Source organism: Rhineura floridana, chromosome 2, assembly GCF_030035675.1.
Source record: "Rhineura floridana isolate rRhiFlo1 chromosome 2, rRhiFlo1.hap2, whole genome shotgun sequence".
NCBI classification, from domain to species: Eukaryota; Metazoa; Chordata; class Lepidosauria; order Squamata; family Rhineuridae; genus Rhineura; species Rhineura floridana.
The window spans coordinates 130408478-130425777 of record NC_084481.1 but is presented as its reverse complement, the minus strand read 5'-3'; the positions used below and the strand labels follow the sequence as shown (position 1 = coordinate 130425777).

At 39.3% G+C, this 17300-nt stretch overlaps 2 protein-coding genes and 1 pseudogene across 10 annotated transcripts in view; 2 read left to right on the top strand and 1 right to left on the bottom strand.

The window, feature by feature from the left end:
• DNAJC24 (DnaJ heat shock protein family (Hsp40) member C24) overlaps window positions 1-17300 on the top strand; it is a 65543-nt gene that overhangs the window by 47523 nt on the left and 720 nt on the right. For 2 of the 5 annotated variants that reach the window (XM_061610555.1, XM_061610556.1), the window contains exons 4-5: window positions 10884-10976; window positions 12265-17277. In XM_061610555.1, coding sequence (XP_061466539.1) covers window positions 10884-10976; window positions 12265-12389 — 218 coding nt within the window. In that variant the 3' untranslated portion in view covers window positions 12390-17277. Of the gene's footprint in view, window positions 1-10883; window positions 10977-12264; window positions 17278-17300 lie in introns of those variants that run through there. The other 3 variants (XM_061610557.1, XM_061610559.1, XM_061610558.1) reach the window with 3 other exon arrangements.
• Window positions 8079-8187, top strand: LOC133378572 (5S ribosomal RNA; annotated as a pseudogene).
• The window catches only part of IMMP1L (inner mitochondrial membrane peptidase subunit 1), a 72492-nt gene continuing 68502 nt past the window's right edge, over window positions 13311-17300 (bottom strand). For all 5 annotated transcript variants that reach the window (XM_061610550.1, XM_061610554.1, XM_061610551.1 and 2 more), the window contains 2 exons: window positions 15381-15491; window positions 13311-13580 (listed from right to left, as the gene is read on the bottom strand). In XM_061610550.1, coding sequence (XP_061466534.1) covers window positions 13512-13580; window positions 15381-15491 — 180 coding nt within the window. In that variant the 3' untranslated portion in view covers window positions 13311-13511. The remainder of the gene's footprint in view (window positions 13581-15380; window positions 15492-17300) is intronic.

The window sequence follows — 17300 nt, the reverse complement described above, 5'->3', positions numbered from 1 at the left end:
TAAGATCTATATGAAGTGTCTGGGAGCTGTCTCCAAGAGCTTTGGAGTGAAGTGTCACCTATACGTGGATGACACCCAGCTGTATCTCTATTGCATCTGAATCGGGAGAGGCGGTTGAAGTGCTAGACTGGTGCTTGGAGGCGTTGATGGATTGGATATGGTCCAATAAATTGAGTCTGAGTCCTGAAAAGAAAGAGGGGCTATGTGTCCTGAATTCTCAAGTCTGGGAGGTGGAGAGACAACCAGTCCTGAATAGGGTTGCACTCCCCTGGAATGATCAGGTCTGTAACCTGGGGGTGCTCCTGGATTCAACGGTTGGCACTGGAGGCTCAGGTGGCCTTGCTGACTACAAGTGACTTTTTATAGCTCTGGCTGGTTCGCCAGCTTCAGCCCCTTTTGGACAGAGATGACTTGGCCGCAGTACTGCATGCTCTGGTAACTTCCAGGTTGGCTTACTGCAATGCCTACTATGTGAGGCTGCCCTTGAAGACTACTCAGAAACTTCAACTGGTCCAAAATGCAGCAGCCAGATTAATGGCTGGGCTTCCTTTTAGATCTGTTATAACCCTTGTTTTGAAACATTTGCATTGGTTACCAGTTAGTTTCTGGGTCTAATTCAAGGTGGTCATGCTTGTGTTCAAAGCCCTAACAGACTTAGGCCCCAAATATCTGAAAGAACACCTTTCCTACAGACCCTCTTGGGTGCTGAAATTGGCAGAAGGGGCCCTCTTGGTAGTTTCACCATCCTCAGATGTTCAGGGTGGGTGGTCCAGAAGAAGGCATTCTCTGTGGCAACCATGCTAGTCAGGCGACTAAATATGCTCTGCAAGAAACTGACACACTCACAGAGCATCTGTTCTCCAAGGAGCTGTGAAGCCAAGACTCAAATGGGTAAAACATAGACAACTAAATTCGATTTGAGTCTTGCTTTTAATGGAAAATCTGTGTGTGTGTGTGTTTTGTTGCCTTCTCTTTTCTTTTTCCCCAAATAAATTTCCCATCATGCTAAAACATACTTTAGCACAGAGGTGATGGACCTTTTTGGCTCCTTGGCCAGATCCTTATCAGGATCTGCCTTACAGGCCAAATTTGACAGGTGGGCAGAGCCACCCACCTGTCATATCACATCATATGATAGTGGTGGGTGGGACCACACACCTGTAAAAATCCCTTGTGCTTTGCTTTAAGTCTCTGAGATTGGGGACTTGAAGGGAAAGAACAGGGGACTTCGGTAAAGACTTTAAGACACCCCCACACTCCAGTTTGAGCAAATGGGAGCACAGGAGTTGTCTTAAAACCTTTACAAAAGCCTCTCTGAAGTAGCTCGCGTACTTGAGCTGCTTCAAAGAGTGCTTTAGCACAGGGCTTTAATCTCCACTCAGTTGATGAGCAGAGATTAAATCCCGCTGCCTTGGCTGCTTGATCTTGTTCCCTGCTGGGAACAGATCACACAGCCAATGCAGGATTAAACCTGTCCTCTCACCCATCAGTAGATGTCATTAGTGATGTCATCTGGTGGGTGGGTAGGTGTGGTTAGTGGAAAATGGCCTGAGGGCCCAAATGGGACTCCCTCTAGGGTCATGATCAGCCCAGAGACCAGAGATTCCCCACCCCTGCTTTAGTACAATATGAATGAATCTCAATAAGCCTTGGGCTCATGCACTCTCCACACATATACACACACACAACTGGGAGGAGGAGTTTGGAAACTTTTGCTTCAGCATTTGCTTAATTTGGTTGTAACATTAGACAACGGATAACTTTGTAAAAATCCATTAACAGTTGACTTCCTTTGTTTAGAAAGATATTCTTCTGGAATTTCTTACTAAAATCTTTACTGTGTGATAGGTTGTGATGCAAAAATATTTTCAAAAGGTCCTCTTAGGTTCTATGCTCTCTGGGCTTTAGAAAAGTAAATCTAAAGCTCCTTATTTTTTTTTACTATTTCTAGAGGTGGGCTTAAGGGAAGGGTCCTGGCAAGTAGACCTTGCCAGTAGACACTCCCCCTCCAATACTCAGACACTGTAGTGGGTTTCATGTAAAGTTCAGTCTGAGTGGTGCAGCCTATTGTAGTCTTTTGAGGGAATGAACAAGTAGCAGCAGGCTTCCCCATGATTCATCATAACAAATATAAAGGAACAAATAAAAAACAGGCAGAACATTAGCACAGGAAGCAATAAATGCAAGGAACATAACACTTATGTATGCAACTTCACATTTTGTATTTACATGCAATAATAAAAATCTCAACCTGCTATAATAACAACATAATTTAAAAGTAGCAACCAAATACTCAAGAATAGCAATTCAGATTACAGTATTATAGCACAACCATTCATAAGCAAACAACTCTGAATCCTCATAGAACCATGAACTGAGGATCAATCGTGGTATTTATTGATTTATATATAAAAATACTTGCATATTGCAATTTCATTTAAAAAGTTAAAAGTGGTTTAAAACAGATACATATACCCAATAAAAACCACAAAGATTTATTATTACAAATCATCAGCTGACTATATAACATGTAATACATATCCTAACATAAATTCTTGTGAGGAAAAAGTCAAAAGAAGTGAAGTGTATAAGAATGAAATAATTCTGAACGTCCAGCCTAAAAGGTGTAGTTTTGCAATTCTATATATGTATAAGAAAAATATGTACTGAACAAGACACATTTTATGAAGCTTTAATTAGTTTATATATTGGCCTACAGTGCTTATTAACTACATTTGCACATCACACTAAAACCATATATTACCACAACATAAACAAGCTGCAGCAAGCCTCGTCCTGTTCTCACCGGGCTCCTTAAGAAGGTGAGAGACTCCCCAGCAGAAACACAAGTGAGGGCAGTGACGGAGAATTTTCTCTCCATTGGGATCCTTGACTGGGAGTCCTTGAATAAATTTGAAGACACAGGATTGAAGCAAAAAGGTAGGCCTTTATTCTTTACAAGCATATGCAGGGTCAGCCTCCCAGAGAGTCTGGAGAGGGCTGCTATGAGGCAGTGTGTGCAAGCTCTTTTATACAGTACAGTTACAGCACGTGACATTGGTTCACCAATCCCACAAGTTCTTGCCCACATAACATAGCAGGTCCTCCTCTTTGCAATATTTCCAAACCAATCAGAAAGCATTATTTGTTTATTTAATTTATTAAATTTGTTAGTCACCCATCTGGTAGGGATTATCCTGCCACTCTAGGCGATGTACAATAAAATACAAATGCAATCCATAAAAACATAAGCAAAAGATTAAAACTACCCCTAGAACTGCAGACTAATGTATATTAGGTAATATACTTCTTATTCAAATATTCTGTCTGACTTATTAATATCACCATTGTTCTGCTATCCCCCATGATTAATGCTCTTCCAGGCCAGTTGAAACCATTTACCACCATACACTTACATTCTGCTATTTAATGGGCTTCCATGAGTACCCGGTACTCTCATTATTCTTGTTTCTGATTGGTCAGGCTGACCCAGGTACACCTGCTTGGGTTTACCTCAACTTAGGGCGGCTGAAATTTCATGAGCACCACAGTTTTAATAGTTTGTTATAGGGGTTCTTATTTCTTATATTTTCTTAGAAATCCCATTCCTAACTGTAAAAATACATAGCTATAGAGGAAGGGTTATGATTAAGGTGCTGTACTATGCCTGGAGACCACACATTTAAGACAAGGCACTGGGTAATTCTGAACCAGCCACTGTCTCTCAGCCTCAGAGGAATGGAAAAGGCAGACCACTTCAAAATACCTTTTTCCTGTAAATACCCACTTACAAAGTTGTATTCTGTTTATCAAAAGTGAAAAAACAAAGAGTTATTTTAAAATTCAGTATTAAAGCTCGAAATTTCATGGCATTCCTGCTTTGTTAAGGTTATAAACTTTTTCCAGAAGTCGGGGCTATTGCTCTACAGAATATTAAAACAAGAATATAACTGCCAACTATGTCTTTCTTTAACAGTATAATATATCAGTCACAGATTATATGCTCATTGCTCTTAAACAATACACTCATTAATTATTGTTGGTCACATAGGCCTATTCCTGGCATGAGCAGGAGTTCACTGTGAGGTTATTTTGACCACTGCCTGCTAGCAACAGGCCTTGCTCACAGGGTTACTTATTTAGGGTTACTGGATTTTGGGGTCTCCAAAAAGGCCTGTGGGTCTATTGCTTAGTTCCTTGTGATTTTCTTTATGTTTCATAATCATATATCTTCTAATATCTATGTTTATATGTGTGGATATATAAAAACTCTCCATTAGCAGCACAAGGGCAGTATCCAAGGTTAGTCCGAAATCAGAAACTACCTCAAAACCTAGGAAGTCAGTGCAGTCCAGGGTCGGAAGCCAAGCAATCTGTAAGCAACACAGGTACAGGGCAAGGCAAGAGACAGGTACAGAGTCCACAGGTAATCCTTAGATAGGGCTGGTACAGATGTAGTGTACAGACATTGTTCCAGCAGCCTTTCCAGCCTACCATTCAGTTTTTTATGCTGCAGTTGCTGAACCACACCCCAAACTTCAGCTGGCTCCCATTGATCACCTGTAGCCAGACTTTTATTCCCAAGGAGTCCGGGCCTGTAGTCAGTCACTCCTCCAGATGGGTTGGGTCTCCAACCTGTGTCAGAGGACATGCCTCTTCCTTGGGATCAGGGGCTGTTCAACCTCAATGTCACAGGCTGAACTTGCCCCAGGTACTGACAATCTTTCCTGGGCGTTGTCATAGAACCCTGGCTCCTCACTCTCAGATGAAGCCTGAGCCAGGGCTGGGTTCAAGATCTGAGCCTCCTGGTCTTCCCCATTGGAAGACTTCCTCCAATGAGGACTCCTCTGATGATGACTCACCTGGCTGGGACCTAATACCTCTACCCCCTTTCCATGTGGCTGGGAAGAGAAGTTCCGAAGCGTTTACTTTTGCTTAACGGGGGATATTTCTCCTGCCATGCCCCTCAGTTGCTCTAAAGGGTCCCCAACCCTCTGAAGCAGATTTGGAGGGCTTTGCAGAGGAACAGAAATAATTGGAAATGGCCTCCCTCCTAGTCTTCCTGACAAATATCAGCAGCAGAGCAACATCCACTGGATTCCACCCCATCTTTTGAGGTGGATCGTTTCAAACAATATTAATGTTAACCAAGTTTGTTGTTGGCTTGCTCACATCATGCTAACCTACCATGCTAAAGCACGGTTTAGCATGATATGTGTTATGTATGGAACACCCTCTTGCCTCTGTTGTTTTTAAACCCAGGAATGTGTGTGCATATTTGCTTCCTGCCATTTTAATGTATAGTAGTCTCTCCATTACTTTATTTTGCCCCATTTGTATTATCATTTCTCTTTTGGACATTGTATTATAATCATGAAAAGTAGATGGATTTAAGCACTTCTATATCTTATGTCCTTACCTTGGTGCAGTGACTGAAGCCATGTTTTGTTTTCCATTCAACGTCTGTTTACAAAACACAGCATATTGTTAAATTCTCATTTACTTATTCCATTCACTTTGGCTATACTAGACCATACATGATTAAAATCTATAGTAATAAGTGCCTCTTTATTTGCCCAGTGGTTTTTTATTGCATAGCATAAAACACAAGCAGCATAGAAAAGAAGGCTGCGGGGCAGTATGTGGAGGGATTCCTCTAGGGCAAAAGAGTCTCTCCAGCTCCTTCTGCAAAGAGAAGGCAGAAAGGATGTACAGGAGGTGCTCACAAGCCTCCCATCCATTGTAGCAGACTGACATACTGAGTGCTCATGCACACAGACTTTGGTGGTGATGAGAAAACAGGACTTTGTTATATTAGGATTGTTCACATGCGGTGGTGGAATTTTTTCTGATTTCTTGGAATTTACTGTGGTTGGGTTGAGTTATGATACAATATTGCACAAGTTCTATAAGTAGCATTCAAATGAACTTACACAGTATTGCATATGTCTTGGCATACTATAAGACTTGAATATATAATCCATGGTATTGTGTGGAAAAGACTGAAGAAACTGGACAAAGAAAACTATTACTATTTATGACAGGCTCCTGTGAAGGGCATCTACTGTAGTATTTCTTCTACTGATTTGGAGCATCAGCATAATTGCCAAGATGGATTATTTGATAAGAGAATGATAAAGCTTCCTTCCCCTCATTCTTAATTTTTTACTATTTTAGCATCAGTAAAGTCTTAGATGTAAGTGGGTTAACTTTGTTTTAATATATATCTATTTAATGTACTGGAGGTGTTCAGAATAGGTTAGGTCAAAGAGGTTTTATTGATCCAGTAATTATATCTAACTTGTCTGATTTGTTTTAATTGCCTTCATTAAGATTAATTTAGATGAAAGTCGTTCCCTGGAGATCTATAGTGTAGATTTCAGGTAAAATTAGAATCACAATTTAATGTTGCAAAAAGGAGGCAGAGACCACAGGCCAACTTGATACTGGATAATCGGCCGCTAATTAATGAATTGCATGGGGGGAAATCATGCTTTTAATATTAAAGTGCTAATTAGATTTTTTTCACTAATACATGAGGGCAGTTAAAATAAGTGTTTAATTTCACTACCAATACATTATTCATAGTTAACTACTATGGTAGCACATTGGTTGCACCAAAATGAAGAACATCAGTATAACCTTTGTTCTAAAACATTTTCTTACAAATGTATGTATACTCCTCCTGACAGAATGTGGACTACAACTGCCTAGACTATGCAAGCCATGAGTCCATCAGGTTTTTTTTGTTTGGCATAGTACTTAATTAGGTGCACTAGTCAGAGCCTGCTTTTTTTTGAGATTGATGTTGATTTTAGGTTTAGGTTAGCTCCTTTCCGGTATTCTCTGTTACCACTAACCTTAAATCATTAAATATATGAAGTACAGTGAATTAGTAAAAAGCTTAAAGAACATTTTATACCAAAGTACAACTGTGATTAAAATACTTTATAACCCCAAAGTGATTTTAAGAATCTGCTTAGTTCTGAATAAGGGGTGGGGAACCTGTAGTCCATGGGCCAAATGTAGACCTCCAGATCTCCCTGCCTGGCTCTCAAGACTGTCCCCAGGCCATGCCTCCCCATCCCTGCTCTGCACCCTCCTTGAGTGCTTTGGCTTGGCTGGAATGTGTCCATGAACTGTGATGATACCTCTTGCTTGGATGGATGGATACCTGTTTGTGCAGAAACCTGACTTATGTGGTTGGAATGTAGCTGACTGTACATCGGAAGCAGCCACATCTGTTGCCCTGGCCATTTTTGGCTCTGGTCCCACCACTGGCTTGCAATTCCAAAAAGGTGGTGAGGGAATGTGGTCACTGGACTGAAAAATGTTCCCCTACCCCGTACTTTAAAAAAAAAAGTGTTTGAGATTTGTAGTCCAAATCTGATTATCATCCTAAAAGTATGTGTTGTTGTGACTGTGCATAGAGCAGTGTATGCTAAAATAGTTATATAGTGGTATCCTATATAAGGCAAGTGGAACAAGCTATTCTGCTAAGTTGTTATTTGCAGAACTGTTGTTATACCTTAATACCAAATACGTTGTTCATAAGTTTGCCGATGTGCAGATGACCCATAAGTGGCTGAAACTGTTAACTGATAAATCACCTACTTGTTAGAATAAGCAAGCTTGCATGTTCCCTTTAAGGGATATTTGGGAAATATCCCATGTGCCTATTTACCAGTGATGTAACTTCCTAAAGGGTGGAGTTACCTGGCTTTCCCTTCCTCCTCCTTTGTCTGGTAGTTTTTGCATAGTCTCCGTTAAGCTTGAGGAGAGAGACGCATCCACATGGCTTCTCTTCCAAGATGACCATTATTATGGACTGAGACTCCTTTTATTTCATCTAAGCTAGAGCCTGAACATATGAACATATGAAAGGTCGTGAGTAAACATTCTTTATCTTTTACTTAAGAAGATTGTGTCTCTAATTATTTGTGTCTGAGGGAAAGGGTGGACTGGTTGATTCTCATCCCTCTGCTAGCATTTATATCTCTGCTAAGAAATAGGACCACGAAACTATTCCTATTTCACATATATTTTTTAAAATACCAACCACTACTCACCATCTTGTTGCTTATGGCCATACTACCCTGAGCACACCTGATCTTGGAAGCTAAGCAGAGTCAGGTCTGGTTAGTACTTGGATGGGAGACCACCTGGGAATACCGGGTGCCTTAGGCTTAGAGGAAAGCAATGGTAAACTACCTCTGAATACCTCTTACCATGAAAACCCTATGAATATATCCAGAAAAGATTCATAGGGCTGCCATAAGTCATAATTGACTTGAAGGCATATAACAACAACAACACTATCCTGTTATATTCTCTGTCCACCCATTTTGTGGTGTATAATACCTCTATGTGACACTAGACCAAGCTGTTATTATTTTCTCCTGGCTTTCCTTTACGGCATTGTCCTGAATCTTCAAAAGGAAAACACAAAGAATTGGTTAAGAGTAGATTAATAGATGCAAAAGTTGTATATCATCAGATACATTCTTACTACTTAAAGCACATGGGAACCTGTCAGGTATAGACATTGTGGCACGCACAACAGATAGCCCAGAATCTAAGCTTTCATTTTTTAAAAATGCAAGTCTGTAGCCCTCCAAGAAAGAAAGTTATAGAGTAAAATGTGCAGGTACCCTTCTAAGTGATTTATATGAAATGAGCCAACCTGGCTGCTTCTGCCTGTCAGTATTAATAGCAGTATTAATAGCCAATGAGTGAAGTCAGAGCTGTGATTGATATGTGAGTTGTTTGGACACCAGGCAATAGGAATCCCTGGGGTTCTAAACACCTGCTGTTTTGCTCTTCCTTTTAGTGCATTTTCCTGTTTCTGCCTTTTTTTCTAGTCCTTGGAATCTCCATAGTTGGCCCTTCCTTTTTCCCTAGTAACTATCTTTTCTGTGGTGGGTTTATCTGAGATCAGGTAGTCCCTAGAAGTTATTTTCTGCAAATACTACACAGTAAGTGCAGGTGGATGTTAAAAATTCCCTCTCCAAATGGCAAATGCAAAATATGAAAACTTTGCAAAAAGGCTTAGGCATGTCTCCTGTTGTGCAGGAGCGATGTCTGGGTACTCATTAAGAATTCACTGTATTGTTAACTTACAGTACAATAGTATACATGTCTACTCTGAAGTAAGTCTCTGTGTTTAATGGGGCTTACTTCCAGGTAAGTGTGTACAGGATGGCAGCCCTAGGCTTTGGTTTAGGGTTGGCATTGGGGGGGGAAAGCCATGTGCCTTTAACAGCTGTATCACAGACAGAAATTCAACATGTCAAGCCTTTTCTAGTATGGAAATAAAATTATGGGGAAAGCTTCACAATGACTACTCTCTAATTTTGTGTTATGCTATGTACCCATGGCAGCCATTTTGTGACAGGAGCCCCCAGCACTCTCAAAATTTGAAATGTACCCTCTGGTCCAAAACAGTTGGCAACCTCTATTGTAAGGAATATAAGCAAGATCTGCAGGATATGATGACAGGTGAACCATAGTTCATACTTCTGAAAGATGCTCTACATTTATTGGAGATACTTCTAAAGTCTTTCTTCATTGGTCTTGAGAAAACCTTAGATATTTTGATGGTACAAAGTTTCAGCTAAAACTAGGCCAATCTTGGATATAGCCACTTGTATACACACCAACTGCGTGTGTTTAAAAATAGTAAAAGAGCAAATTAGAGGTACATGTGTTGTAGTTCTCCCACATGAAGTGTCTGTCTTCATTTGTACGTCGTGACTCATTTTTACAAAGTAACATGATGCGGCCTTTGTTAATTAAAAAAGTACTTTGTATTCTCTATGAGGTTGCATATTTACTTGGTATTGGCCAATGGATCAGTTGATTTCAAACTTAATAGCTTGGGAATCAGATATCTGCCATAGAACCCCAGGGTTCCCAATCAATACATCTGCCATGGAACTTCAGGGTATTTCAGAAAATTCTGAGGCACGTTCTAGGTCTAGGACTCAAGCTTGGAGGGTGGGAACAAGTAGACTTTTACTGGGGTCCTGGAAAGAGGATACAACCATATTTTCCTGAGGAAAATTTGAGGCATAATTGCAAGCTGTGCTTGGAGATGTTGGTGAAACTTATTTCTCTGTTATCTGTAGGTAGTAGTCATATCTTATGAAAGTTGCTAGAACTTAAGCTGTGTTGGAATAGAAGGAACATTCTCAACAATAAACTACTGGCCATGCCCAAGAGACAGGGATTATACAGGAACCTCTAGTGTAGTTTGAGAGATAATACCTCTGTATGTGACATGCTCTCTCAAGAACTACAAGTCCTAGAGTTCTTAAGTTTGGAAAGTACATAGGAAACTGCCTTATACCAGATCAGATATTTGTCTTGAGTAGAAATGTTTGTCATCACTGGTTGTCTGATCTTTTTTTACTGAGATTTTAGGCTGTCAGGTGCTACTGTTGCTGATTCGATTTCCAGTTCTCTGAATGTATGGGAGAAAATGGGGTAGGCTTCTGGTCTCCAGAATGCATGGAAGAACTGACACAATTGTATGAAGAGTATTTGTACCCATATATAATTAATATAAATGTATGCTACTCTTTGTTTGGCTATGACTACAAATACGGCAGCCAGATAAACTTGTGACATTTATTTATTTATTAGATTTATATCCCACCCTTCTTCCCAGTAGGAGCCCAGGGCATAATATAAATATAGCTATATAGCTATTGACTAGCTATCAAAGACATGAGCATGTGCAGGAAAAGTAAGTGAAAGCTGAAAAGGGATCAGACCTTGTTCAAGTGACAAACAGATATAATAAATTTTATATGACACTATGAGCTTTCAGCCTCTGTTTTGCATCATGCTGGTGGAACTGAATGTCTCTTTTGTTTTCTCAGAACATGAACTAACACAAGGATGGCCAGTGGATGCTCAGGTTTCACTTGAAGATATGGCCTGGAATCTCAGTAAGATATTAGTGACACTGGCTGGTGGGTAAAGTGAAGGATTAATGTAAGAATAGGAAGCGTCCTACTGTCACACCTAGGATCCATCTCGTCCAGACTGTTTCAAGAGCAGGCAGACAGATGCTTCTAGGAAGTCCAGAAGCAGGGCATGAAGACAATAGCCCTTCCCTGCTGTTTGCATCCTAGAGAACTGGTGTTCAGTGACATACTGTCTCTGAACCTGGAGATTCAGTGTATCAGTGGATATCAATTATGTCAACCATGGCTTTGTCTAGCCCCTTTTTAAAGCATTGGTGTGACTATCACATTTTTAGCAGCAAATTCCGTATGTTAATTATGTATTGTATGAAGTAGTACTTTTCTGTCCTGAATCTCATGACAGTCTGTTTCACTGAATGACATTTAGTTCTAGTGTTATGAGAGAAGAAACATTTCTCTCTAACCACACTTTACACCTTTAAACACCACTGCCATACTTTTAGTTGTCTTTTTCTAACTTAAAAAGCTCCATGTGCCCTTCATTATTGATTGTCCCTTTCTGCATTTTTTCCAGCTCTATAATACCTTTTTTTTTTCAGATAGGGCAGTCTGCATTGTACCAAATACACCATAGACTTAAAGAAATGCATTACAATACTGGGCATTTTGTTTTCAATACCTTTTCTAATGATGCGTAACATGGTTTGATGTGTTAGTTGCTAGGCAGTCTTTTGCTTAGTAGTATGAAATTTATAGTACCTGATTTTCACTGCTGTGGGTTGTAATCATGCAAACAGATGCAAGAAGAGGGGTGGTAATGGTTAAGTCATAAATGCATTGAAACCTACATTTACAACAGTTTTACTATGGTTTTCTCTTCTACAGCTATTTATGAGGAAGTCTCAGCCCCAAACCTATAAACCTCCCTTTTCTTCTAATCTGGGTCAGCAGAGCTGTTCCACAGGAGAAAGTAGATAGATTGACATACAAGTATGGACCATTATACATACTGATTTCACTAAGGCATTTTTCTGTCGTTCTCAACATTGGGAGGAACAATTTGCAGATGTGAAGAACTAGTCCAGAAATAGGAGTCTATCTTGTTTCTTTTCTAGAACTATATTTTAATTTCATTATTAAAACCCTAGCACATGGAGGAATTTTCTTTTTAGAGATTTCCTACTGCAATATCCTCAGTTCTGAAAATGGTTACTATTCCACATTTATGATAGCTCTTGAGACATAAGTTCACATGTGCACTTTATAAGTGGCTTTTAGGAAGCATTCAAGCTACTGTGGAACTTATTGATGTTACTGTGTATTATTTCAACAGATGATCACTGTTATTCTCTCACGTGCCGATGTGGTGGAAAATACACTATCTCCAAAAACGAAGGTGAAGATGTTTCACTAGTATGCTGCGATACTTGTTCACTACTTATAGAGATTCTTCGATGACCCAGCAAAGCATATGGGGGGACACAAAAGATGTATTGAATTGGACAGCTGATAGACGATGTGTCAGTAAATATCATAGCAGAAAAACTTACAATAAGTGTTAAGATTAGAACAAAAACGTTTCAATTCTGTATTTGAGATTCGTCTGAAAATGCTTCAAATTATGCTCAGAACGTGTCTTTTAATTTGAACTGTCCCTATCCTAGTGTATGGTATTTAAATACTATGTCTCTTCTACGTACATGAGTGAGTGCCGCTATTTAATGCAGGAGTGGGGAATTTTTGGCCCTCCAGATGTTGCTGGGCTACAACTCCTATCAACCCTAGCAAGTATAGCCAACAGCCAGGGTCAAAGATTCCCACAGCTGATTTAATGTAATTCCCATATTCTAGTATCAAGATTACTTCTTTTGTGATGATCCATGATGAAACTATACTTAGAATACAAATTTTAAAAGTGGTCTCCTGCAAACCGAGATGCTGCAGTTTTAAAATTTAAATGCAATTTAATGTAATAAGTAGCAGTTAGATTTACACCCTTCCCATTTTCAAGAAATATATCTCTTGGGAACTTTTTCTGTGAACCCCAATTTATCTAATTGGAAGACCAGAGAATACTAATGGCCCTCTTTTAAGAGGGTTTGCAAAGACATTCACAATAGGTTCACTCACTCATTCCCTGATTTTGAAGAATGTTACACATCTGAAATGGTATTCATCCATTATAGAAAATCTGATAATCTTTCTACCACATGCCATATTAGTTCAGCACTGTCCATCTAAAATTGTATATCTCTTGCATTTAGAACTGTTACTAATTCCAATATATGTGGTTAATCCCAGAACCAAGTTTCGTGGTTCTGAGGGAAAACAAGCAAGCATGATATATGAACCATAATAAATTAAGGCATAATGCTGCAAGACTGTGAGAAAGATTTATATATGAGATAAACAGAAATTGTTAAATAGCTGCAATGACATTTATTTCTCTACATTATCACGGCCCTTAAACCCATAAGGAATGTCCCAACTGCATAATGTTGTTTGTTTATATAAAAGTACATAACATTACTAGCTTTTTAAACTTAGTAAAGTCAGCATAGATGACTAGCCATAATTCACTTAGTCATTACAAATTCTGTGACTGTTGGGGCTTGCACGCAGAAATCCAAAATCGGTCAGAGGCCAGAGCTGTGAAAATAAAATTAACAAATTACTTAAGACATAGGAGAAGATTACAATCGCTCTATCTCCTTTTCTCTTATGCCATCCCCATCTCAGCTGAAGTGTTAAAGAAGCATAAACTGTGAGCACTTACTTTACCAATACATATATATATAGCTTTGGTCAACTTATAACTGTTGTGATAAGGGATAACGTTTCCCCGATTAAACATGGTCATGTAGTACCAGAGGCAAGGGATCTGAATTATATATGCAATCAGTTACAACTTCTATCTCTCACCAATCCAACTGACTTTGAGTAACTGAACATTCTTTATTACTGAAACGAATATCAGATATGATTGGCCTCCATGACAGATTATGTACTAAGGTCACAGGCATTCTTCTGGAAGCCAGGTACTCAACCTACAACATTTAGTTGAGGTGTAAGTGTGACAGGAGTCAAATCAAACAAAGGTAACGAAAAATGCAGTTTGAAAGTTTACTGACGAACAAGTAACTTGATGATCTGGATGGCCAGTTGCTAAGGAGCTCAAATATAAAAAAAATATGAGGGCCAGCCCAAGACATTTTGTTTTCTGGGGCAGAGCAGCAAATGGGGTCCTCCCCTTCTAAATAAAGTTAATAGTACTCAGGGCTGGTCAAGTTATTTTGGTACCTGAGGCAGAAAACCCCATAAGTGATACTTTGGAGTAAAAATACGATAGTAATATATTTCCTGATAATTTGCTACTTTTTCATGATACCAAAGTCAGTTGTCTGGGGCAGCTGACCCACTTTACTTAAAGGTAGGGCCAGCCCTAAACATCACTAAAGTTTTTCTTATGGGAGGATTAAAGGATTGCCAACATAACATACTTTTTAAAAAAAGGATCCAATAAAATTAAAAACCTCTTCACCTATCTTCTGTTCTTGATAATAGATAGTAAGCCTTTTTAAAGAATTATTAAATAAACAGAAGAACAAACCATGCTTAGGAAAAAATAGCATGGCTTCTGCAAAGAAAAGCTATGCCTCATCAACCATTTAGAATATTTTAAAACTGAACAGCATGTAGTTACTGGTCCAGCAGACAAAAGGGCTTTTTTTTGGGGGGGGAGGGGAATTGAAGTATATTATAACAAAGTCTTTCATCAAAGGCTCCTGAGTCAAGTTAACAGAGAGGAAGTATAGGGACTCTCATGAATCAATAACTGATACAAAAGAAGTCACGGTTTAGGAATAAATGAAAGGAGAAAGCAGTGGGCTCCCTCAAGGATCTGAATTAGGAGGGATGCAAGTTAAGTGCCTGTTGTGGAACTGAAAAGACATTTCACTTGAACATGCCATTTCCCTGTACATAACATCATACACTGTCCTGTAGGGTCCCCTGTCACCTGGGAGCAATTTTTCAGAAGGAGCTGCAGCATGAAGAGATAGGAACATCCCATTTTGTGCTTGGTTGTTGGATCCCAGCCAGTATCTTGAGCAGGACAGCACATTTTTCATATATACAGTGTGTTAAGTGACTGGAAAATAGAAATGTAACGCCTTTCTAATACTATGTTTCCATATACCTTCTACAAAAAAGGGCACACAGTCAAAAGAAAGAGATTTTGTTTGCAGTGTTATAAATAGGTTTCAGACTCAGTTGGCTAATGCTTTAGATACCTTTAAACACAATAGTCACTTGAGATCATGTTCTCCTGCAACATTTTAACACCATGGTCCCCGTGCTTCACTAGATAATGAAAATATCATAGTAGTTTAGGGCCCCCAGACTTATAAAAACCGTTAAATTAACACATTTTAGATTGCAGAAGTATACCTTAAAGCAAATGCGTCCTCTTATCAACCCATATGGAACAGGACCGTAACACCTGGAATCTGTAGAATTCCTGAGATTATCGCCTTCTAACCAAACATGTCCTTTAGGTACCTGAGAAAGATCAAAATTAAAGAACACATATATAGTTGAAAGGAAATACAAAAATTTCCCATTAATACAATCTAATTTTATCCTTCAGCACACACATGAAATAAATTAATAATTTTACACTTCTTTAAATCTGACATAGATAGGAGGAAAAAACCAAAGTATCTGTTCTTTCATGTGCTCCAAAATACTAGTTTGTAACACACACAAGAACTTTCCAAATGAAGATGTAAGAGGTGAGGCCAGTGTGACAGGGTCATTAATTTAATAATTTCAAAAGAGGTCATTAGGATGTTGACTGAAAATCTGCCCTGCTGTCGCAGTAACAGCATGAACAGGGCAGCCACATACTCATCAACATCCTGGGGCCAGCACTAAGGCTAGACCTGTTAGTAAGCTTGTGATGAACTAAATGGTAATTGATTGTGACATCAATTATGAATAATCTCATCATCTTATCAGAAAGGGCTTGTCAAAGTTCTAATTAAGATCGCAGTTCATCCTATGTGCAGGCAGGATCCACAACATGTAATACTGCAATAATGACCATCACAAACTGGCAAGTCTCTCCTTTTAATTTGAAAATTAATGATGGTGACCTTATCATATGACAGAGACCTTGTACTGTCTATATGGACTGTGCATGAACTATATTGCATGCCATAGGTTCAGCTCTAAAGTGGCTCTGTGATGTCAGACACAGTAACGCAACTGCAATAGGATAGAGAAAACATTTCAGAATTGTACAAATTTATCCAGCACATTCAGGACAAAGCTCAAAATATATCACGTAAGGATTCTGAAACTCATATTGGGGGGGGGGGGGACAGCTAAATATTTTACGGTTTGGGAATGACTTAAGAGGTCATTAAACATACACAAGCAAAAGGAAAGAAAAACAACATAAAGGCGGCAGTCCTAAGCACAGTCTCTAGTGAGTAAGCCCCACTGAAGACAGTAACTTTAAGAGAGTAAACTGGCATAGGACTGCACTGTAAATATATGTAACTATCACAGCCACCATGTTCCTCATGCTTACAGCCAGCATTTGCATTGCTTTAAATCGAGGACCAGCCGGTCAGCGCATATAACACCTGTTCTGGCCCGTTTGCACTGGCTACCCATTTGTTTCCGAGCCAGATTCAAGGTGCTGGTTTTGACCTATAAAGCCTTACACGGCGTGGGACCGCAATATCTTGTGGAACGCCTCTCCCGCTATGAACTGACCCGGTCACTTCGCTCAGCATTTAAGGCCCTCCTCTGGGTACCAACCCATCGGGAAGCCCGGAGGACAGTTACTCGATCTAGGGCCTTTTCTGTAGTGGCCCCCGAACTGTGGAACAGCCTCCCCAAAGAAGTACGCCTGGCGCCGACGCTTCTATCTTTTTGGCACCAGGTTAAGACCTGGCTATGCTCCCAGGCATTTTAAGCGTTTAATGTTATAACTTTAAATCTTTTATTTTTTTGTTTGCTGCTTATGTTTACTGTTGGTAGTTGATTTTATTGTGATATTCCGTATTTTAACCTTTTTGTACACCGCCCAGAGAGCCACTCGCTATGGGCGGTTTATAAATGAAACAAACAAACAAATAAATAAATAATAAGCTTATCAATGCTGTTTAATCCATGAATAGCTACCAATGTTCCACCACATATTTACAGTGCCTTGCAAAAGTAATCAGACCCCTGACCAATGCTCTCATATTACTGAATTACAAATGGTACATTGTAATTTCGTTCTGTATGATTTTATTTTGAAACACTGAAATTCAAAATCAATTATTGTAAGGTGACACTGGTTTTATGTTTTTT